A 25,772-nucleotide genomic window follows, 5' to 3' on the forward strand; every position below is an offset into this window, starting at 1 on the left:
TGTACCTTGCGGGAATTTGTCCTTGTGTTGAGGTAGTGTCTACACTTTTCCTGACCGGGTCAGGATACCTCCTATATAAATTGCCATGAACAACATACACTGTACACCTTGACATTTTGTTAAAACACATTACGGTATATACATTTTATTACAGTACACAATAACCATTTTAGAACACCAACATAAGTATTTACTTGTGCAAAGAGAATGAGCAAAAATATATTACTGTAACGGTATATACATATTTTCATTGTACCACTCCACAATCCTGATACACTTTGGGAGATCTTAGTAAGGAATCACAGCTAAATGCCAGGCACATACATTTACACAAATGGTTACAAATAAACTTCTTGACAAGTTCGTCAGGCACTTCTTGCATAACCTGTGGAGAACAAAAGTACTTCACAAGGAAAGTTAGTGATATACAGTAGAATTATCACAGGTAGACTCCTTTAACTTGGGAACTTGCCATCCCAGCCTCGCCGGTCAGCCTGCTTCCGAGGCTGGGACATGTAACGGGGTCCATGGTACTGTGCCGCCTCTAATGGGCTCACTCAGGTGTTCCAGTTCACCTGGGACAACGTTGACGCTGTAATGGTGGGGCTGATGGTGGCCATAATTTGCACTGCAGCGACTTGCGCCACTGGGGGAACAGCAGTTGGTGCCTGTTGGGCCAGCAAAACCTCCTCTGAGGGAGTAGGCCGAGGCACTACAGTTGGTGCCCGCTGATTAGGTCTAACCTCCTCGACCACAGAAGTAGGCCTGGGCAAATTCACGGACGACTGTGGTAGATACTTTGGTGCCATGACAGTCACTTCTGGCATGTAGACCTCCTCCTCCTGGACGGTACCTCTGACTTTAGGCAGCAGCAACCCAAAGGGATCAGCGTCCCAGTCGTTCTGATGGGAAGTAGGCAAATGGAATCTGGGCTGGATTCTTCGGACGGGTCACTGCAGCTGCCCACTCTTTTCTCAAACTCTGTACAGGAGTATACTCCAAGATCTCCTCGCTCTCTAGAGAATGCAATGATGAGGGGTGATAGTCTCTCTGCACTGCCAGAAGATTAACCAAGATGGTCCCACCATAACGACAGTCCATGAGGGTGCCAAATGCCCGCACTTTGTCAAATTTTATGACAATGGCTCTGTGACGTTCCACGGGTATCTCTCCCTCTCAGGGATGTTCTAGCTTACTAATGTACAAGGCCTCCAATGCTTTTGTGTCCTGCTGCTGTGCTTGTAGCACCTCATATGGCAGCAGTTTCGGCCCATATCGTTCCATTCTTTGTGCCCTCAGCCCCTCTACGATCTCGGCCACCTGAGCTTCTCTTCTGGCCCTCTCGGACTGGGCTGGTGGGACTGGGGGTTGGGACTTCTCTGACAAGGGAAGAAGGTGCTCCCTCATATATTGTATTAGTCCATGCTCATCGCCAAACAACCACTTTGGTAAAGGTGGGGACCAGGGAAGTGCTGCAGACTTCTGGGCCTGTTTTTTTTTCTCTGGGCTAGGGGGAGAAGGAGGGGTAGAGAATGTGGCCTCACCCTGGGTAATCACTCCTGACTCCTCGGTGTGAATTTCGGCCCAGGACCCCCAAGTCCGGTGGTGAGGGGATAGCCTCACCGGCGATGATGCACAAGATGCCAGCATTCCATCCTCCGGGGTTGGTGGCCAGTCTTAATCATCCTCGGGCAGCGGGACTTGGTAGCAGGCCTCTTTGGCCCCGAGGGAGATGCGCTGTAAACGATCCGCCAGCTCCTGAAACATTTGCACTGTGGGAACTATCCGGGCCTCCGGCGCCATCTTGGGACTCTCTGCACGTGTGCTTGCCTGTTCCGTCATGTTGCTCCTCTGACTGACTTCTGGCAAACTGGGAGGATCCGGCAGCACTGCTCCTTTTTATGCAGGGCTTCAGGAAAATGGCCACCGGACGGAAGTGCGTCAGCGGTGCAGCACTGACTTCTGCTCCCCCGGCAACAAGGGGCGGATCTTCACATTTCCACTTCGGCATGGATACAGCCACATGGTGTCCACGGCCAGAGACGGGACGCTGACCAGCACGGGAAATTTTTGCGCGCTTCTCCGGCACATCTTTAACCCTTGCAGGTACTTGCACATGGTTGACACAGTACTTTTGTTCATCTCCCCCTCTATTTCACAAGCACCACGGGTAAACCACTTTTCATTTGCAAAGTCCCATACACTTTCTGGCGCAGACTTAAATTGCATCGGCATGCGGTTTTTGCGGACAAAGTTGGACACAGTTCGGACTAGGGGAGGACTTGTGGCACAAGGCGCACACCCGTATCCTGTTCGTAGGATGCCAAAAGTTGTGGTAGCGGGGTGTGATGAGGGCAGATGGCATTAGTTACCCTAGGGGCAGATGGCATTAATCCCTTGACGCCAGGGCATGGTTTAGCCTAAAACCACCCGAAGGTATAATGCTGGATCCTGGACTAGGCACGGGGGCAATAAAGACTCTGACGCCAAGTTTCGGACAACAGTAGCTTTACTGAGGGTAGACAGTTGGTAAAGTATATACAGTTCAGCCAGGGCCAAAGGAGGTGACCAGTGATGCAGAGACCTTAAGGGCTTGCTGGGACTTGTAGTAGGGCTGGACAACTGAATGCTGACCATGCTGACTTTACAGATAACAGGGACTGACTTGACTTGACTCATAAAGCTTTGACTTTAGCTTACTTGAATTGATGGTGGCTGCAGGACTTGACTTTGAGGTCTCCAACACTCTGGACACACACACTAGGCACGACTGCACTGGGCCTCAGCAGGAAGCAAGAGCTAAGAGAGAGAAGCTAGCTCCACCCAGGGCTCACATGACATAACTCTTAAAGATACCACACATTTTATAATATAATATACTGCAGAACATATGTACAGGGGGGAAACAGGTGCAAGGGGCCCTGGGGACACTGAAGGAGGCTGCCTGACAGGGCAGCAAGGGTACGGGGTAACATCTCCCATACTGGGCCACCACAAACATATGAGGCATAGATATTTTTCATATGACAGAAGTCTCTGAGCATGCTGCGAGTTCTAGTTTAGCAACAGCTGGAGGCACACTGGTTTGGAAACATTGCTCTACCCTAATGACATAATTGCTGTATGTTTATAACCAAAGGAGTCTACTAGGTTACCTTAAAGGGGTACTCCACTGGAAAACATTTTCTTTTAAATCAACTGACGACAGAAAGTTAAATAGATTTGTAAATTACTTCTATTAAAAAATCCCAATCCTTCCAGTACTTATGAGCTGCTGTATACTACAAAGAAAGTTATTTTCTTTTTTAATTTCCTTTTCTGCCTGACCACAGTGCTCTCTGCTGACACCTCTGTCCGTCAGGAACTGTCCAGGGCAAGAGAGGTCTGCTATGGGGATTAGAGCCTACTCTGGACAGTTCCTAAAATGGACAGAGGTGTCAGCAGAGAGCCCTGTGGTCAGGCATAAAGGAAAATGTAAAAAGAAAAGAACTTCCTCTGTATACAGCAGCTGATAAGTACTGGAAGGATTAAGATTTATAAATAGAAGTAATTTAAAAATATGTTTTACTTCCTGCACCACTTGATAAAAAAAAAAAAAGTTTTCCAGCGGAGTACCCCTTTAAGAGGAATATATATGAAAATGTTGCATAGAACATATTTAGTATCCATAAGGGCTCATTGCTGATGTTCCAAATGCTGGGTGAGGGCTGCGCGGGTCTTGACATCATGATGCCCCCCCCCCCCCTTTTTGAAGTCACAGCGTGGCAGCTACTACCATTTAACCAACTTCATGTCTCTCGGTTTACTAAATGCCTTCCGATTTTCCCCAACTTCAGAGCTTTTGACAGATAGTCGCATAGTTTTATTAACCAACAAAACAAGATGTCCCAATTTATGTGCATAACAACATTTTTGTCACCTTTCCAACCTCTCACCAATACTAGGTTTCCCTTAGTGGATGTGTAGGGAGGTCCTAATAGGGATCCCCTCTATGACATTCATATGCCCAATGTTCAACAAGCCTGCTTGATACTCCCTTAACTCTGTCCATCTGTACAGCTTCTCCATGTATAGAATTGAATCACCCATGCCTTTTAATTCTTTTTTGTTTTCTACAGATTTTGGTGTAGGCTATATATGATGTTTTACATGCAAAAATAAGTAAACAGGAGATATGAGGGGTGCTGATAAATATTAAGCCTTACCCAGAAGAAATATGCTAGAAAGCTGTAAATCCAGGGTGTGCTGGCTAATTTGTCTATATAATAAACTACCTTTACTTTTCTGGTCCAAAGTGAACATGACAGCCCCTTCTGAAACGATCAATGTGAAGGAGCATAGGACCATAATCAGGTTCCTGATTCTCCAAGGGAAACAGGGAAAAGAAAAAGACCACACAAGGCGGATGATCAGATGGACTGAACAGATAGTAGTGTGCTCACCTGGATAATAACAATAACACAAAGTAGTGGGTAGAGATGATCTGCAGATTCTCGGAGATGTTGCAAATCCGTGGGGTAGTGGATGAAGACTAGGGTCTGTCCACAAGTGGTATTGTGAGGAAATAATAGAGAAAAAGACCCCCTCTAGGCGCAGGCTTCTCCGGAAGAATCAGTCAATCTGAGAAAGTGTGTATACCCGAAACGCGTCATTGGTTGCCAAAATAAAAGATATTTCATTTTAATATATCTTTTCGCCTGATTCTTCCAATGAAGCCTGCGTCTTTTTCTCCAAGGGAAAGGCAGATCCATGATGAAATGTCACAAACTCTAAGTGACAGTGGCCCTTCATATGCAACAGGTAAACGTAGAGTTGTCAATTTTAAAAACGGCCATTTTGGCATTGAAAGTGAGAAATCCAGTGGAAGGCCCTTTTCTGTCTCTATAAAAGCCATCCATGACATGATCATGGAGAACCAGCCAATATCAGCAAAAAGTATTGCTAGATATCTGGGAATATCATGAGAGAGTTGGTGTCATTATCCACCATGACTTGCACATAGGAAGCTTGCAGCAATGTGATTCCCAAAACTTTTGACCACCAAACAAAAGAGGACAACACTTTGTCACACACTGCAGGCGAAACAATAGCAAGACTGACCTCCTTTGGCTTTCAAGTGATGCTTCATCCACCCTATTTGCCTGATCTGGCTCCTTCTGAATATCATCTCTTCCAGATTCTCAAAAACACTTAAAGGGGTACTCCGCCCCTAGACATCTTATCCCCTATCCAAAGGATAGGGGATAAGGTGTCTGATCACGGGGGTCCCGCTGCTGGTGTCCTCCACGATCTCGGCTGCAGCACCCCAGACAATTGGTGCACGTACCAAACTTCGCTCCGTGCCGGATGACCTGCTTGTGACGTCATGGCCACACCCCCTCAATACAAGTCTATAGGAGGGGGCGTGATGTACGTCACGCCCCCTCCCATAGACTTGCATTGAAGGGGCATGACCATGACATCATGAGCGAGGCGTGGCCGTGACGTCACGAGCCTCTGGCGCTGCACCCGACACTCTAAACGAATGCTGGGTGCAGCGATCATACATCTTATCCCCTATAACAGTGATGGCAAACCTATGGCATGCATGCCATAGGTGGCACGCCCAGAGCCCCTCTGTGGGCACGCGGCCATAGTTCGCCATCAGCCCATTTGGGACATCCCTGTGTCCCGAAAGATCTTTTCGGGACACAAGGATGCCCCAGTTACCTTTCTGCGGCCGCCGGGAGGTAGCGCACGCAGGGATGTCACTGACGTCCCGTGTGTGCACCCATAGCAACAGCAGAGCAGAGCAAAGCGGAGCAGAGCAGCGAGGAGGAGGAAGCACGCGCATGGTAAGTTACCTGTATGTTGTACGTCATCTTCAGTGTTCCGACCACCACTCCTCCGGTCCCGGGAGGAGCGGTGGTCGGAACACTGAAGTGGGGCAGTACAAAGGCATTCAGCCTCCAGCCATACACTGTATAAGGCTGAAGGCTATATGTCTGTGGGGGAACTGTACTGCACCTAATGTGGGGAACTATACTGCACTTAATGTGGGGGAACTACACTGCACCTAATGTGGGGGAACTATCCTGCACCTAATGTGGGGGAACTATCCTGCACCTAATGTGGGGAACTATCCTGCACCTAATGTGGGGAACTATACTGCACCAAATGTGGGGAACTATACTGCATCTAATTTGGGAGAACTATACTGCATCTAATGTGGGGGAACTATACTGCACCTAATGTGGGGAACTATACTGCACCTAATGTGGGGAATTATACTGCACCTAATGTGGGGAACTATACTGCACCTAATGTGGGGAACTATACTGCACCTAATGTGGGGGAACTATACTGCACCTAATGTGGGGAACTATACTGTACCTAATGTGGGGAACTATACTGTACCTAATGTGGGGAAACTATACTGCACCTAATGTGGTGGGAACTACAACCTAATGTGGGGGGATTTATACTGCCAGCCTAATGTGGGGGAACTACAACCTAATGTGGGGGGAACTATACTGCCAACCTAATGTGGGGGAACTATACTGCACCTAAAGTGGGGGGAACTACAACCTAATGTGGGGGGACTTATACTGCCAGCCTAATGTGGGGGAACTGTGCTGCCAATCTAATGTGGGGGAACTACAAACTAATGTGGGGGAACTATAAACTATCAATAAAAAAAAAAAAAAAAAAAGTTTAGATCATTGTTGTTTTCTTCTTTTAAAACAAAAGATGTTAATTAGTTATGGCAACTGTATGAGTTGTTTCTTTCTAAACTTAAACCTCAGTATTCTGATTTAATTGCTGTGCTGGCACTTTGAGGGAAAAAAAAGTTGCTGTGCATTACGGTTTGGGCACTCGGACTCAAAAAGGTTCGCCATCACTGCCCTATAAGATGTTTTGGGGCAGAGTACCCCTTCAAAGGGACAACAATTTTGAGTGTTTCAGAGGTAACTAATGAGCGGTTACAGCAGCAGTTGGAAGAATTTTATTGGCAGGGACTCCAATAAGGCAGGGAAGCTGCAGGACAGATGTCACAAGTGCACTGACTTCCTGGGGGAACATGTAGAATAGTTTTGCTGATACAGCTTCCGAGCTAATTTTTTTGGGAGTAAGCTCAATACTTACCAACACTCCTTCGTATATGTAGTTTTATTTCTTCCATGCTTGAGGTTGAAAGGTAATGTTAGATTATTTCCCATTGTTCCTTAAGTTGACATGGAGAAACTACAGTCTATCATATATCATGATTGTAATTATTTCATTTGACAACTATTCATTAAAATAAATGTGTATTTAATAGTTTAAGGGATTAGTCACAGAATTGCTCAAGGAGAAAGTTAATTGTTAATAATGGAAATGATGAGAAGAGACGATTTGTAGATCTTCCCTTGATTATTACAAAGGAAGGTCAGATCCATATCAAGGCCCCATAATGAGTGAGTTATGTCAGCGATTTAATAGGAATAATACTTACATGGCACACCGCTCTGTAGACATGAGCCATGATCCAGGGAAGCTTCTCATCGGCCCCAATTAGCAATTTAGTAAAGGTCACCTGTCCTTGATATGCTGAATATATTAGTCTCAATTTCTATAATAAAGACTATATACAGTCTATTACAATTCATTACAGGCTGTTTAGACTACTTTTATTTGATTAAAGGGGTATTCCAGGAAAAAAAATTTTTTATATCAACTGGCTCCAGAAAGTTAAACATATTTGTAAATTACTTCTATTAAAAAATATTAATCCTTCCAGTAGTTATCAGCTGCTGAAGTTGAGTTGTTCTTTTGTCTGATAACAGGGCTCTCTGCTGACACCTCTGTCTGTCTCAGGAACGGTCCGAAGCATTAGAGGTTTGCTATGGGGATTTGTTCCTACTCTGGATAGAGACAAGCAGAAGTGTCAGCAGAGAGCACTGTGCTTATGATTCAGCAGAGAAGTCTGTGTTCCAAAAAGAAAAGAATTTCCTCTGTAGTATTCAGCAGCTAATAATTATTGGAAGGATTAAGATTTTTTTTTATAGAAGTCATTTACAAATCTGCTTAACTTTCTGGCACCAGTTGATTTAAAAAAAAAAAAAAATAATGTTTTCCACCGGAGTACCCCTTTAATAAGCAGTGGCTTGAATACATTTGGCTGTTACTTTGTAGTCAAGACATGGGTAGTGGGTGATACCACCCTATCTCTACATTCTTGTGTTGATCCAGCTATATCATTCACATTCCGTTAAAATGCTTGTTGGAGTATATTCATAAGCACAAAATACATAAAACAGAAGAGGATGCACAGTTGCTAGCGTATGCCATCACACCAGTATAACAAGAAATGAGAGGCCATTCTTGCTTTCTCTTCCATTCTCTTCCAAAAAAATAACAGTTGCCTTACACTAAAGATAATATAGAGTCCATTGGAAAAACAATTGCAGCATGCATCAACAGATGAAGTATGTATGGCATAATTCCTATGAATTGTTGCCAAAGCTTTTACGGCGTTACATCAAAGTACCCTTAAAGTATGGCCATACACTGTACTACTTACTAAAAGATAGGTATTAGCAGGTGTATGGGTGACCTCTACAGAGATGGCATGCATCATTTAGCAAGATCCTAGCCTTTGAAGAAATGTTGACGTCATATGGCTTTAAAGAACAGAGCCATACAAGACTCTATATATGCCGATACGGTCTCCATACTGTAAGTATGAAGCCAGATTTAGAATTTGTTTAGTGAAGTTGAGAGGATCCTCAGCCAAGGCAGCAGGGCAAGAACAAATACTCAGGCACCAGCAGGTGGTTCACCAAGTAGTAAGGATAATAGTAAAAGTCCGGAGCTTTTTTTTATAGTATAACAGCTAGATGACGCGTTTCAAAGGGCACATACTTTCTTTATTAGAGTCTTGACTTTAAAAAGAAGGGACATGCCCTTAGAAGCACCATCCACCTGTAATGCTAGAATAAAGCTTCAGATTATTATCACTCTTCTGTGATGGATCCTTACTACTTGGTGAACCACCCACTGGTGCCTGAGTAGTATTTTTATTGTCCAGCTGTCTTGGTTGAGGATCCCCTGCACTTCATTGGTCTGTCGTGCCCCCTGTTGTATACTGGCTGCCACAGAAGTGATCCGATACTTGCTGTTTTGGGTGTTGCAATTGTAGCGTATATGTTACTATATAAGTGATTCAGACAATAATAACATTTGGTAACATGTTAAATCCTCATGTTTAATCACAGTTATTTATTTGATAGTATTGAAAACATAAAGCATCATATATGAAAGAAAATTAAAAAGTTACTTTTAATTATAATTAAAAACATTAAGGCCAGGTATATTCCATTGTAATTAATATGCAAAGATCAGAGATACAATACACAGAACAGTCAATATACAATTACAATATTCAAAACATGCCTCTAAATAGTGACATCATACACTTTAATAAATTACAAATAAAATATATGAAAAATGAAAGCACATTTGACACTTTTTATATTGTACATTTGGTAGTATTTGTCCTAAAACACTGTAGACATGAACAAATTGGCACCACCCATAGAAAACATGCTGTTCTGCAATCCTTAGCTGTGAGCGGTTAACATTGTGCATGAAAGACGGGTACATATATACATACAGTTTCATTACAAATCCGGTATTCTGCTGGTAGGCTTGCGTACTGTACTTATATCCATATGTATCATTTTTATGGAGGTATGAATAGAGCGAAAGCTTAATATGGATATTTACTATTAGCTATGCCACTGCTTCTCTAGTTGAAGTCAAAGGAGTATTATATTTAAGGCATATATTTATACCCACAAGTGGGACCCTCATCTGTCAAGGAAACAGGGGTCCCTAGTCATTATTATTGACTTTCCACATAGATTTCAAGACACCCTGTTGATATACTATAAATGTTTGGAGTGGAATGAATCCTTTAAGTGGTTCCACCAAAATGACAACTCTGTGGGATATATTTTTTTATCACTTGTAAAGGAAGTAGAGCCAACCATTAACTCTTGACATGTTTATTGTAGGGACAGACTTATTATTCACGGCTCATAGAGCTCGTCCACACTGACGATGGGCAACATCCTGTTCGGGGTCCGATCGGCATCCCCAAACTGAAGAAGCTGCACAGACCCTTTCCCCAACCGATACTGTCGGGTCCTATTGACTTAAATGGGGTCTGTCGTCAGGTTTCTGGTATTAAAATGAGTTGAGTGGAAAAATATAGGTATATATGACAAAATCGGTATATTTTTCTCTGCTCAACTCCTGTCCTATAAACCGGTTGAGCGTCTGAGCTTCTTTCTTTTTTTGGGGGGAGCTCAGCGGGAATGTGATCCTAGCCTTACTTGCCAATACCTCCTTATTTACTTTAGTTTTTACACCTCAATACATGGTAAATGCAAATAAATGGAAATATTATGATTTTAACTTGCTATGGCACCAAGTTTTATTACTATCCAAAAATGCTAAGCAAAACATGCCCAGATGGTGGAATGATTTTGTATCAGTGTAGAAGACCAAAGAACACAATGGCCCTCATTTATTATTGCAAACCTGACATGTTTTGTTGGGTTGTGCGCCAGAATGGAAAAAAACCTGACTAACTCTCCATTTTACTGAGAAAACCCGAAAAAGGGGCATGGCCACAGTGAAAAGGGGCGTGTCCCCGACATTTTCACAAAAACCCTACATATTTACTAAGGTTTCTACAGAAAATGTGGTGGATTTGAGCTGAGGAAAACCCTACAGATCAGAGCATGTGTATAAAAAGCAAAGTGTAGGGAAATGTGCAAAATGTAAGGAAACCTTAGTAAATACTGGGGAAAATAAATTGTAGGGAAATAACACCCACAAAGAAACCTACACAACACTATTAGTAAATCAGGGCCAATGTATCTGGTATACAAAAACTAGTGCAAATAAAATGAGGGGCAGTGTCCATAGTAACAAATCAGATCACTGCATGCATTTAAAGATGGGTAACTTTCCGTTCTAAGAGAAATACAGGCCTGGCATATAATCATGTTTTAAGGTTCTTTCAAGGGGTTATCCAGGAAGAGAAAAACAGAGCTGATTTCTTTAAAAAAACAGCATCACATCCTGTTTTAGGTTGTGAGTGGTATTACAACTTGGCTCCTTTCACTTCAATGGAAATGAGCTGCAATAACACACACAACCAGAGGACAGGTGTGGTGCTGCTTTTTGTAGAAATTAGCTCTGTTTTTCCTATATTTAATAACCCCTGCGAGGGTCAAGATTTGATTTGAAGCAAAGCTATCCCCCATAGGTGGCAATGTAGAGCTACTCCGCATGACCAGTGTGGAAAGATAACAGATGGATTACGACTGCTTGCATTTGCCTTTACTGGTTTACATAAGAGTCATACTGTCTATGTTTTCACTGCGAATTCATACTAAATACCCATTTTCTGGTTTTATGGTCATCCTGGGAGCCCAATAAGAAAAGACAAAAGCTTTACATTTTGCATTATAGGTAGTTTAAAATAACTTAACATAGTTACTGCAGTCGTCAAAACAGAACAAATACTATACAACGTAATCTATAAAAACAATACTTTGTTTTCCTTAAATTTTATCACTATAAAATGTTCAAGAATTATTTTTAATTGTATTTAAACATATATTTGTAACAACGGCATTTATTTTACTCAGTAGCACTCAATATCTATCCACCGAATATGCAGATGTACCTATAAGCAAGGAGCAGTGCTCTGTTTCCTGCCTTATCTTTTCATGCCCCTTCATAGTCATCCTTAGCAATCTTTGAAAACATTCCTCAAAGTTAAGGTGTTCTTCAGGAGTCTTATATGTTAAAAGTGTCTGATCGTGAAAGGTCCAACCTTTGGAACCCTCCACGATCTCCAGAACGGGGTCCTGTCTCTCCGTGTGCATGGAGCAGCATGTCAGCACCTGCTACATGCACTGTCTATGGGAGTGCCAGAGATACATGAGTACAGTGCTCGAGTATCTCAGGCACTCCTGTAGAGAATGTATCAAGCGTGTGCCGACACACCGCTACACGCACAGGGAGAGACAGGACCCCGTTCTGGAGATCACAGGATGTACAATTTATGGCAAACTGAAGGGTGTTATTAGTAATTACAATTGGCAACACAATATGTATGTAAAAAAATAAAATAATTAGGCTCATAGAAGATGAGGAGATAGCAAAAATGTAATGACCATGTTTACCTTGAAGCTTGTTGACTGTTTCCATTGGCAACCAGTAGAAAATCTGCAACACAGTGCAGTTAATGCAAATGAATTTGAACAGCCTTCCATTCACATGCTGCAGAAAATTCGCACAGATTTTAAGTCATGTTTTCAACTTTGAAATCTACAGCTCCTTTTGCATGAATGTATTTTTCAGCAGTGTTACCTCCATGTTTTGTGGTGCATTAAACAGAGCCATTTTTAATCTATCAAAAGGTATAACAACATGGGCATATTTAAAAAAACATAGCACATGTTCCTGTTATCTATTTTGTAAATGGAAAATGTGCAATGTTCAGTATAATGATCTATCCATATGTTATCCATATGTCATCCGTTCTGATTCAGTATGTCGTCAGTATTACATCCATATTTTACAAAAAACTACAGTAATAAGATAATAAAAAAGGAATAATAAAGATTCTGGCTTTTAGTCCATTGGCCAATTAAAGGTACAGCACCATATATGTTAATATTAAGCTTAGTTCACATCTATGTCCCATTATAAAAACAGAAAATTGAAAATGACAGCAGTGTTGGATAAGTCACATGATGGACATCACCAAGGCTGACAGATCCTATTGACTTTATTAGGGTCAATTGTAAAATGATATATGACAACTTGCATTGTGTAAATCACGTCATAGCACCTTTAAGTAATACAGTACTGATATAAGTATAGTATGTTATTCCACTACTGATGTGTATATGGTGTGTTTTTACAGTACCAACATGTATATAGGACAGTATAACAATACTGATATGTACATAGTATGTAATAATAACACTACTGATAAGTATATGATAAGAATTTTTGTCTTTGTACAGTTTTATGTATAATTTGTTTCTGTTACATTTCTAGACACACTCCACTAGTCCTAACTAATAAATGTTATTTTAGGCTGTTCTCTAATGAAACAAAACAATATATTCATGTAAACAAAAAAAACAAAAAGGTTATTTATTCACATTAACGGTCGTTTCATACATAGCATGTTAAGGAAATGTAAAGAAAAATCTGCTGGGTTTTACAGCGATAAACGAGATGCAAAATATCAAAGAACAAAGTCCATTATGCTGATTCCTCATAAAAATATTGTCTTCTCCTATATTACATGCTCTTTAAAAAATACATACATCCAGGGGTCAAGTCCTGGGGAAAAAAAGTGTGGGAACTCTTCCACTCAAGGGCTGGTCCTGCAGGACTCCTACTAATGGGAATTGTGTTCCTGCTTTGAAAAAAGTGCAGGAACTCAGTTCCTACACGTTCCTGCAGGACTTGAGCTCTGCATACATCCCACTAAATTATCCTCATAAATGTTTCTGGCTTAAGCCCTTGGTGACAGAGTAATACCAAAACAAGAAAGCTTGATGACTAAGGACACAAGCCAGAAACATCTAAGCAGATAATTTTGCTTAAAGTGGTACTCTGGTGGAAAACATTATTTTTTTTTTTTTTTAATCAACTAGTTTAACAGATTTGTTAATACCTTTTATTTAAAAATGGTAATCCTTCCAGTACTTATCAGCTGCTGTGTACTACAGAGGAAGTTGAGTTGTTCTTTTCTGTCTGACCACAGTGCTCTCTGCTGACACCTCTGTCCATGTCAGGAACTGTCCAGAGCAGGACAGGTTCGCCATGGAGATTTGTTCCTGCTCTGGACAGTTCCTGACATGGACAGAGGTGGCTGCAGAGAGCACTGTGGTCAGACAGAAAAGAAAGTCGAAAAGAACTTCCTCTGGAGCATACAGCAGCTGATGAGTGCTGAAAGGATTAAGATTTTTAAATAGAAGTAATTTACAAATCTGTTCAACTTTCTGGCACCAGTTGATTTAAAAAAAAAAAAAAGCTTTCCACTGGAGGACCCCTTTAAGGCTAGGTTCACATTGCCATTCGCATTGGACCAGTTAAGGGTCCAATTGGCTCTTTTTTTTTTCTGAGCCGATTGGACTCTGAAGGGGGTCGGATGGAAACTGCTACTGCCAGGTCCCGATAGATCCTATTCACTTGCATTGGGTCCATTGGGTGTGCTTGCATGATTTTTCTCTCCACTAAACTTGACGGAACTGCTGACGGAGCTCCACCCAACAGAGCCTGATGGCAGTGTGAATGGGCTCCACTAAACTTCAATAAAAATTATCTGGCAATGTGAACCTAGCCTTAATGCGATTTACATATTTTAAAAGAGCATGTAATATAGGAGAAGACAATGTTTTTTATGGGGAATCAGCATAATGGACTTATATCAACTTCCTGAAACAAAAGTTGACACCCAATATGCCTGATTCTGCTCTCTGCCGAAATAATCTGTCAGAGGAGGCCCCTATGCACATTAGACAGTTGACTAGCCTTACAGAAAATGATAATAGAGACTAAAACACGGGAGGGAAGGGGAATGTCCCCATACTGTAGAGTACCTTAAAGGGGTACTCCACTGCAATATTTTTTTTATCAACTGGTGCCAGAAAGTTAAACAGATTTGTAAATTACTTCTATTAAAAAATCTTAATCCTTCCAGTACTTATCAGCTATATGATTCACAGGAAGTTCTTTTCTTTTTGAGTTTCCTTTCTGCCTGACCAAAGTGCTCTCTGCTGACACCTCTGTCCATTTTAGGAACTGTGCAGAGTAGGAGCAAATCCCCATAGAAAACCTATCCTGCTTTGGACAGTTCCTGACATGGACAGAGGTGTCAGTAGAGAGCACTGTGGTCAGGCAGAAAGGAAATTCAAAAAGAAAAGAACTTCCTGTGGATCATAACAACAGCGGCTGATAAGTACTATAAGGATTAAGATTTTTTAATAGAAGTAATTTACAAATGTTTTCCAGTGGAGTACCCTTTTAATAACGGAGTGTGGCAAACAGGTGGGAGTGGGATATGAGTTTTTCCTGTAGTCATATGATATTTGAAAAATGTTTTCTCACATTTTAAAGACATAAAGGACTATAACTATGTCAAAAAATATACTGTATTTATTTAAACCATTTTCTTTCTAGAAAACAGCTGGAATATGAAGACTTTAGGTAGGTCAGCTGTAGAATGGCATACAGTACAAAAGGAATTATATGCATGTACCCATGAATGGGAGCTGGATTAAAGGTGTTGTCAAGTGAAACACAATTTATCCCTTATCCACAGGGGATATGTGCATGATCGCAGAGGGTCCGAGTACAGCACTCAGGTATTTCCAGCTCTCTCATAGAAATTATTGGAGCGCATGACTTTTGCAGCATGCTCTCTCTGGGAGCCGGGGCCTCGTTCTGGAAACTGCAGGGGGTCCCAGTAGTCAGTCCACCATCCCACCACCCTGCGATCAGACACTTATCCCCTATCCTGTGGACAACCCCTTTAAAAGCTGGTTAGCATCCAAGTTTTTGCTATTCATATAACCAGGAGCCATGGCAAAGAATAAGCTGTAGTAATGGCCTGTAAATGTCATTGGTGAGATCTCTGGAATGAGAGTAGACAAGTAAAATAAAGGTGTGAGTAAAAATGTATGTACAGCATAATTTATATTTGTGGAATAAAATGTTGGGCCCTCCACAAGCAGTGAATGCATACATACAGAGCTTAGTTTAACTGCATACAGAAAGCTTCAACATATGTATCACCGTGTACAGTAGACATACATATAGAGGATGATAACAGTTACATATACTGCTATTACAAAAAGGACTGTGGTTATGGGACAGCTACAACTATCCCTGCAAGCATTGTGTGTCAGCTTTATAAAAACGTGTTGTGTCAGAGAAATGTCATACACTTGCAATACAAAGCTAATACGTTAAGGTTTTCGAGAGTTTTAAGTTCATATGGCAATTCTCCGTTTCACGTTGTCGGTATCCTGGAATATTTCACAGCACCTGCTGTACAAAGCGTTTGGGGTTTTGCCTGCAGTTCCATGCTACTTATGCCAATGTGTTCCAATAGCCGTCTACATTGATGTCACTCATATTTAGAGCAATGAGCTGCACACCTCTTCAGTAACAAAAATGACACAACTACTGTATTTTATATATAACACAAGCCTATGAAAAATAAAAAGGTGTCAGAATGGCCTTTTCATAAGGCAACATGTTACAACCATCTTACAGTATTAATGCTATTCAATGATCAGAACTTTGCTTGTTTCAGCTTATCAATATGGTAGCAAAGTTTAAGAGCAGGTCCCAGTTTTAGTCCCAAATACTTCATAATCATGTCACTCCTCAGAAGAAGCAAGGCATTGCCATCAATCTCCTACAGAAAAGAACAGACAATATTATAGTGGAGCGGCACATAATAGGGAAGTGGCATATAGTATAAAGAGAGAGGTAAGTGAAACAATAAGCATGTTAGGAAAAGCCACACCTGACAGTATCAATTGACTGCTTACTGTTCACAATCCGATACTAGATCAGCACAGGAACATGAAAAACTGATCTGCATTACAGTCATAGGTATGCCATCTGCCATTGTATTGTGCTCTGTATGGCACTGTATAGTGGAGGTATTCCCTCACAGAAGCAATGATTCTAGGGGAGAATTGCTCCAGAAAATTAGATCAGATGAAAAAAGGCAACAATTTTTGTATGACATCGGAGGCACTAAGATGTATAGTCAAGCCACATAGAAGTCTACAAGTGTTGTGTTATAGTTTAATACACTTTACATGCAAGAGTCCCTTTTTGACAATTTGCTAGAATGATATACATTTACCTTTTATTTTTATTTTTTTACATGAAACAAGTATTTCCCTTATACACACTCAGGAGCTTATTTTTTTCCCTTGGTAAATAATAGCTTCCCCTGCCCTGTATCTAAAAAACCATGCCAAGCCCAATTGGATCATTGCTGCCCCCAAACCATGCCCCTTTCCTTTACTGTTTACTTAACAGCATCAAAAACTGTACCAGGCTGTACTTGTTGCTCTATTGTTTTTGAAAAATTGAAATAAATTAAAAGAACACATATACAGTATTGCACATATATAATTTTCTCTTAGTGCTAATCTCTGAGACCACTTGTACAGGGTGGGCCATTTATATGGATACACCTTAATAAAATGGGAATGGTTGATGATATTAACTTCCTGTATATGTGAGGGGGGAAACTTTTCAAGATGGGTGGTGACCATGGCGGCAGGCCCGTCGCTACCGGACCGGCAAACCAAGCAATTGCTGGGGGCCCCGAGCAGAGCCGGTGCACATCCAGTAGCGACGGGGCACTTAAGATTTCATTTCAATTAAATTACCTTTTTAGGGCGCGGGCCCCTTAAGAAACAAAGCGCAGGATCGGCACCGGACAGGTCAGGGGCTGATGGGAGTAGAGACGTCACGTGCCCCGCGCAGGCACGCACGTCCACTCTGATCACCTGACCTGTCCTTGCTTACGTCCCTACGCGAACCTCCAGCATCCTCCTCATGCAGTGACAGGAGCAGCAGAAGACTCACGCCGCTGCAACGATCCGTGGCAGGGTAAGTAAACTGTCTGGCGGGGGGGGGGGGGGGGATTCGGGGGATTGTATGGGGGTTATGGGGACTACATTGGTGATGAGAGGTGTGTGTGTGTGTGTGTGTATGGGGGTTAGGGGACTACATTGGTGATGAGAGGTGTGTGTGTGTGTGTGTGTGTGTGTGTGTGTGGGGGGGGGGGTGTTATGGGGGTGATAAGAGGTGCAGTAGGGGTGTTATGGGGGTGATAAGAGGTGCAGGGGGGTGTTATGGGGGTGATAAGAGGTGCAGGGGGGTGTTATGAGGGTGATAAGAGGTGCAGGGGGGGTGTTATGGGGGTGATAAGAGGTGCAGGGGGGGTGTTATGGGGGTGATAAGAGGTGCAAGGGGGGTGTTATGAGGGTGATAAGAGGTGCAGGGCGGTGTTATGAGGGTGATAAGAGGTGCAGGGGGGGTGTTACGGGGGTAATAAGAGGTGCAGTAGTAGTGTTATGGGGGTGATAAGAGGTGCAGGGGGGGGTGTTACGGGGGTGATAAGAGATGCAGGGGGGGTGTTATGAGGGTGATAAGAGGTGCAGTAGCGGTGTTATGGGGATGATAAGAGGTGCAGGGGGGTGTTATTGGGGTGATAAGAGGTGCAGGGGGGGTGTTATGGGGGTGATAAGAGGTGCAGTAGCGGTGTTATGGGGGTGATAAGAGGTGCAGGGGGGTGTTATGGGGGTGATAAGAGGTGCAGGGGGGGTGTTATGGGGGTGATAAGAGGTGCAGTAGGGGTGTTATGGGGGTGATAAGAGGTGCAGGGGGGTGTTATTGGGGTGATAAGAGGTGCAGGGGTGTTATGGGGAATGTTATGGGGGTGATGAGAGGTGCAGGGGGGAGTGTTATGGGGGTCATGAGAGGTGCAGGGGTGTTATGGGGGTCATGAGAGGTGCAGGGGGGTGTTATGGGGTTCATGAGAGGTGCAGGGGGTGTTATGGGGGTGATAAGAGATGCAGGGAGGGGTGTAATGGGGGTGATGAGAGGTGCCCCCCCTGCACCTCTCCTCATCACCCCCCCTGGTTATAGTAGTATTTTATTCAGGGTACAGTGTATGGCAGTATTATATTCATGGTACAGTGTGGGGCAGTATTTTATTTAGGGTACAGTGTGGGGCACTATTATATTTAGTGGGTACAGTGTATAGCAGTATCATATTCAGGGTACAGTGTGCGGCAGTATTATATTCAGGGTACAGTGTATAGCAGTATTATGTTCAGGGTACATTGTGTGGCAGGATTATATTTAGTGGGTACAGTGTATAGCAGTATTATATTCAGGGTACAGTGTGGGGCAGGATTATATTTAGTGGGTACAGTGTATAGCAGCATTATATTCAGGGTACAGTGTGGGGCAGTATTATACTCTGGATACAGTGTGGGGCAGTATTATATTCAGGGTACAGTGTGTTGCAGGATTATATTTAGTTGGTACAGTGTATAGCAGTATTATATTCAGGGTACAGTGTGGGGCAGTATTTTATTTAGGGTACACTTTCTGGCAAGGTTATAATGATTACTGTCTTCATGCAGAGGATGAGGATCTGCTGACAAAGTGAGGAGCAAATGATGTCTGGATGTCAGACTCTGCAGAGAAGACGGAGCTGGGGGAAGACCTGGTCTCTGGACCCGATGAAGAAGAAAAGATAACAGAGAAGATGTCACTCAAGGCAGAAGACGTCACTCAGGTCTCTGATATCATTGTGTATTCTCCTGACTGTCCCATCAGAGCTGTAGTCACTTGTAAGTTCTGCAGTGATGATGGGTAAAACTGTGTCCAAACTGTGTCTCTCCAGCTGTTACAAAACTTCAACTCCCATTGCAAGAGGCTCTCCAGACATGATGGGAGTTTTAGCTTTCCAACAGCTGGAGAACCACTTCAACCGAGGTGATCGGTGGGGGTCTCAGCAGTCAGACCCCCACCAAAAAAAATGGCCCTGGGGGGGGGGGGGGGTGGACAGGGGGTATGGGTAGGGAACACTGCTGCACCTAATGTGGGGGGAACACTGCCTGCCTAATGTGGGGGGAACACTGCCTGCCTACTAAGGGGGAACACTGCCTGCCTAATGTGGGGAACACTGCCAACCTAATGTGGGGAGAACTATGCTGCACCTAATGTGGGGGGAACTCTGCTGCACCTAATGTGCATCGTATCGACGTTCGCTCACGTTGCGCTCCCAGAATTCAAGGGCCGGCGTTACTATGTCCTGACGCCGGCCCTAGAGCGTGAAGTGAAACTTGTAAATAACTCTTCCTATTGAAAAAACAAAAGTTGGATTCAAAATGGCCGACTTCAAAATGGCCGCCATGGTCACCACCCATCTTGAAAAGTTTCCCCCCTCACATATACTAATATGCCACAAACAGGAAGTTAATATCACCAACAATTTCCATTTTATTAAGGTGTATCCATATAAATGGCCCACCCTGTACAATGAAACATGTTTATGTGATTTCATTGTACAAATTTTACACAACAGCCAACAATGCTTGAGTACAAAATAGTAACTTGTACCATACTTTTTATTGCTAGCTGTGATCAATTAGTTTTCTTTTAACCCCTTAAAGGACACAGCCCATTAGGGCCTTAAGGACAAAGCCAATTTTCATTTCAGTTTTGTTTTTTCTCCCCTCCTTGAGCAACCAATTGTACTTTGTAATGACAACTTTAAAATGTACAGCAAAGAAAAAAACATGTTTTTTTATGTTTATACCAATTACGGTACGGGATCATAAACATTATAGTTTCATAGGTTGGACATTTCTGCACATGGCGATACCAAATATGTTGCCCAAGAAGATCAGCCATCCTGCATGCTGGAGAAAGATTAAAGACCTTCAGCAACTATCGCTCATCAAACCCCCAACGATCCGATGAGCCCTCGTTGAGCCAACCGGCATGATTGCTAATGTCCACTATTAGTGGTAAGTCCCCGGCTGCATGAAGTAACTCACTGCAGCACCATATATTTACGGCATATGTTCTTAAGGCGTTAAATATTTCTAGAAACTACTGTGATATATACTACATGAAAAGTTGTCCCCCTGCCTCTTTTAAGCTTGTTCACTTCAATTTATTTCTTTGAAGTGATGTTGATTTGTTAAGGCTGTATGTTTTTTTTAACTGAGAATTAAATGCAAATTTATTTTACTCATCCTGGTAAGATTTGCTGTTCTGTGGTAGGAATACTCATTCAGTCTTCCTTCCTCCCTTAATGCACAATCTTTCTCATAATTTTCCTTGTTAAATGGATTAATCAATAGTGTATACAGAAACGTCGATAATCACAGTTAAGTACGAAAATAAATACAGAGCTAAGTGCAAAGACTTCATTTCTTGCCTGTTCTGAAATCTCTATTTCCGAGACATTGTTAAAGGACTAGTTATGTTAAAACAACTTTTAACATAGGCTTGTCTAAAGAAGAAGTGGTCCCATAGCTAATATGGAAATTAGGTCTTCATCTAAAGAACCTGGTTTTAGAGAGTGGCAAGCCAGGTACTTGTCAGGGTCCCGTTTTCTAGTGCTCTACCCGTGATCTCCCTGCAGCAGCCTGCATTCTATGCGTAGCTGTGTCTGCAGTTTCGGAAACCGCAGGGCTTCCAAAATGGGGATGTAACGTCACGCCACGCCCCCTCCATTAATTTCTATGGGAGTGGGCATAACGGCCGCAACGCCCCCTCCCATAGACATGAATGGAGGGGCGTGGCGTGATGTCACGTCCCCGTCTTGGAAGCCCGGCGGTTTGCAAAACTGCAAACGCAACTACGCATAGAATGTGGGCTGCTGCAGGGAGATTGCTGGGGGTCCCAGCGGCGGGCCCCCCGAGATCAGACATCTTATCCCCTATGCTTTCGATAGGGGATAAGATGTTTTTGCCCGGAATACCCCTTTAAGGGTGAATTCACATCTTGGTTCGCTAACCTGGCATCCAGAGACGGTGAGAAAATTTCAAAACCGCCTCCTGTCATATGCCTGCCGGACTTATTTCAATAAGCCGACTGGACTCAGCTAGTGCCTCCGGTTGCCTTATTTTCCGACTGTATCCGGCTTCTGAACCAGACCGAAAACCGTGGTCTGCTGCGTATTTAAAAAACTGATACAGTCGGAAAATCACCCAACCGGAGAATCTACAACAGAAAGCGGTTTTGAAATTCTCCAGCTGTGTCTGATCGCTTGATTTACAAACTGAGATGTGACTGCACCGCCCTTCTGCTCTACGGGAGGTTTCTGTCCTCCCTGAGCTCACCTTAGGTCACCTGCTGGGGCCAGAGTATCAGACTGCTCAGTGGCCACAACAGTTTCATACCAGTGTGGAAATTTGTACAAAACTAGTTCAAGGGAAAAATTGAGTACTTGCCATATACACCATTCAAGTTGCTGTTTATATTTTTTTTTAAGGGCTTCAAAGTTAGCTGGAAGTTAATACCCATAAAAAATAGCAGAATGTCCATTTGACAGTGCTGCCAGGATCACATGAGGTAATAAACTAAATACAGCTGAGCTATAAAATAAGATACAGTACATACAAATGTGGTGGCATGTGCTAAAAAAAAAAAACTCCCCATCATTCTGCACTTAAAGGGGTATTACAGGGAAAAACTTTTTTTTAGATCAACTGGCTCCAGAAAGTCAAACAGATTTGTAAATTACTTCTATTACAAAATCTTAATCCTTCCAATAATTATGAGCTGCTGAAGTTGAGTTGTTGTTTTCTGTCTGGCAACAGTGCTCTCTGCTAACATCTCTGCTTGTCTCGGGAACTGCACAGAGTAGAAGAGGTTTGCTATGGGGATTTGCTTATAAACTGTGAGGTTCCCAAGACACGTGTCATCAGAGAGCACTCTGAACAGAACAGAACAACTCAACTTCAGCAGCTCATAAGTACTGAATGGATTAAGATTTTTTAATAGAAGTAATTTACAAATCTGTTTAACTTTCTGGCCCCAGTTGATTTATAAAAAAAGTTTTTTCCTGGATAACCCCTTTAGTACCCCATAATGACAAAGTGAAACAGAATGTTACAAAAAGCTAATTTATAGAAAAAGTAAAACTAATATCTTGCATTGCCAAGTATTCAGACCTTTTACCCTCAGTACTTAGTTGAAGCATCTTTGGCAGTAATTACAGTCTCCAGTATTCTATGATGCCACAATATTTACACACCTGGATTTGGGGATTTTCTGCCATTCATGTCTGCAGATGTTCTCAAGCTCTGTCAGGTTGGATGGGGACCATCGGTGGAAGCCATTTTCAGGTCTCTTCAGGGATGTGGGTTCAGGTCAGAGCTCTAGCTGGGCCATGCAATGAAATTAACAGAGCTGTCCCTAAGCCACTCTTGCATTTTCTTGGTGGGGGGCTTTGGGTTACTGACTTGTCGGAAGGTGAACCTTCCAGAGCACACTGTCCATGTGAAATTTTATTTAAATTGCAAAAAAATTCTAAAGTTTTATTTTACCATTGTAATTATGGGCTGTTGAGTACAGAATCATTGGGGGGGGGACTAGACTTTTTATTTACTTTTTGCACAAGGCCATAACATTACAAAATGTGAAAAAGTGAAAGGGTCTGAAAACTTTCTCAATGCTTTGAATAGAGGCTGCTCTGTCTTGTTCAGATTGTGACCTGTCAGACTGGCTGGCTGTTCCTCAGTATCCAGACCCTTTTTCCCATCTCTTGAACAATCTTCTAAGCTTATTTATGACAAAATCAAAGTTAACCTTTGTTCTTCAGGAGAGGAAAGAGAGTGTATGGAGACTAAGCCAACAGACAGCTTCTCTGTGAGACCAAGAAGGGTTCACATACTGTTTAATGCATTGTAACAGAAAACCTACTTACATGTTTTCTGAAAAGATCAACATGTGGGCCCAATGCCTGTGGATCCGCATCCTTCACAAACCAGACAACATCTTCTACAGTCCAATTGGATGGATCCTTGCTAGATGGTCTTACTGACTCCTGGTTTTCAGGAGAAGGGCTTGAGGCTAAAACAATGAAAAGATATACATTTAATAATTAATAATATAATTAGAACTCTTGTGTTTAACATATGTATGTAAATACAATACAGAACAGTAAAAAAAAAACTTTATAAAAAAAAATAAGAGTTTGGGGTAACTATAATGTGTGTTATTATGTTCTGCAGTATCTGATGCAATCTCGTATGCACTGTAGATGATGAGAGATGTGTGATCACTTTTTCAGAAAATCTAACTTACCTCTGTATAACTCTGTTTGACATCACTGACCTGTTACAGGCTGAATCTTTGTCTCAGTCTAAGGTCCAGAGCATGCTGTATCAGGTTTTCATTAAAGGAGAAGTATAATGTAGAAAAACGTATCCCTATCTAAAGAATAGGGCATACATTTTAGATTGCTGGGGGTCTGACTGCTGGGACCCTGGCTTTCCCAGGGAACGAGGTGTTTCAACTACTGCAGGAAGCGGTGGCAGACACATCCCCTCTTAGTTTCACCAGACCAGAATCTTGCTTTTCACAGTCCTTTAGGTACTATATTGCAAGCTCCAGGTGGGCTTTCATGTGTCTATAACTGAGGAGAGGCTTCTTTCTGTCCCTTCTACCATACAGCCCAGATTGGTGGAGTGTTGCAGTGGCGGTTGATCTTCTAGATGTTTCTTCCATATACACACGGATCTTTGCAGTTCAGCCAAAGTGACCATTAGGTTCTTAGTCACCTCCCTTACCTAGGACCTTCTCAACCAATCCTGTAGTTTGGTGGGGTTGCCAGCCCTAGAAAGTGTCCTGGGTGTTCCTGCTTCTTCCTTTTAAGAATTATAGAGGCCACTGTGTTCTTGTGAATTTCAGTGCAGCAGAATTTTCTTGTGTACCCGTCTTAAGATCTGTGTATCCACACAATCCTGTCTCTGAGCTCTACAGGCAGTTCTTTACAACTCATGGCTTAGCGTTTGCTCTGATATGTGTTGTCAGCTGTGAGAACTTGTACACACAAGGTCATGTCTATCCAAACCATGTCGAATCAACTGAATTTACCACAGATGAATCCAATTAAAGTGTACAAAAAACATCATAAAGATGATCAAGAGAAATGGAAGGTCCCTGGAGCTAAATTTTTCCATTTAAATAAATTAGTAAAAACATTCTTCTAAAATTATGTTTTTACATCCTTACTATTAAGTGTAGTTTTAAGGGGGAAAAACATATTTTTTTAATTTAAGTACAAGTCCTCAACATAACAAAATTTGGACTTTCACAAAAATCTATTCCAAGCACACTGTAACTGAAACTGTAATGTAATGCATTTAACATGGGAAATATGATTTTTATATATGTTAGTGACTGATTCCCTTAAAGAGTCACTTCTTAATAATTGTCACTGTAAATGTTATTACATTTGAATATGCAATCTTCATTCCTTCAATCAGGAAGCCGCCAGCTTCTAGGTTCAAATTTTCCTCATATTGGTTCAGATAGGATGAGAATTTCCTCAGATTTTCCTCATATTGGTGTTTCCATCTGTCTGTTCAGTCTAGCGTTTACTGTGGGAGTTTTGTTTTCTCTTCACTTGTACTCAACCTATCATGATCTCCAGTAAACTGCCTTTTGTGTGCTTTCCTCCCTATCTACAGCCTGTGTGAGCTGCTCCCTAGGCATGCTCTCCTAACTCTTCACACTTGGTGTATAATGATGAGCAGCAGGAGCCATATTCGAATTTGCGATATTTTGTGAATATATGGATGAATATTCATCCTATGTTTGTGAAATTCGCATATTCGCAATGTTCGTTCCACTTTTTTCCCAAGTGGAAATTTTCTATGAAATTTGCATAGTGCGCATGCGCGATTATATCTTTCACCTAAAAGAAGGCAGGGATCAGTGTCCTCTGGAAGTGCCGATATTCGCAAATATTTGCATATTCTCTTATACAAAATATTCGCACTCCAGAAAGCCTTCTTTGGACCACAAGCTGGAAGCAGGGAGGGATGATCACTTTTTTTTTACACAGTACACATCATTATTGTGATGTGTACTGTGAAGGAAAAAAAAATATTCGTCATTAGGAATATATATCGCTATATTCT

At 42.2% G+C, this 25,772-nt stretch overlaps 1 protein-coding gene across 5 annotated transcripts in view; it reads right to left on the reverse strand.

Annotated features, from left to right (window-relative positions):
- Positions 1-14,083: 14,083 nt before the first annotated feature.
- SCML4 (Scm polycomb group protein like 4) overlaps positions 14,084-25,772 on the reverse strand; it is a 144,279-nt gene continuing 132,590 nt past the window's right edge. For all 5 annotated transcript variants that reach the window (XM_056566252.1, XM_056566249.1, XM_056566253.1 and 2 more), the window contains 2 exons: positions 23,552-23,697; positions 14,084-16,486 (listed from right to left, as the gene is read on the reverse strand). In XM_056566252.1, the coding sequence (XP_056422227.1) occupies positions 16,361-16,486; positions 23,552-23,697 (272 nt within the window). In that variant the 3' untranslated portion in view covers positions 14,084-16,360. The remainder of the gene's footprint in view (positions 16,487-23,551; positions 23,698-25,772) is intronic.

This window comes from Hyla sarda, chromosome 3 (genome assembly GCF_029499605.1).
Source record: "Hyla sarda isolate aHylSar1 chromosome 3, aHylSar1.hap1, whole genome shotgun sequence".
NCBI lineage: Eukaryota > Metazoa > Chordata > Amphibia > Anura > Hylidae > Hyla > Hyla sarda.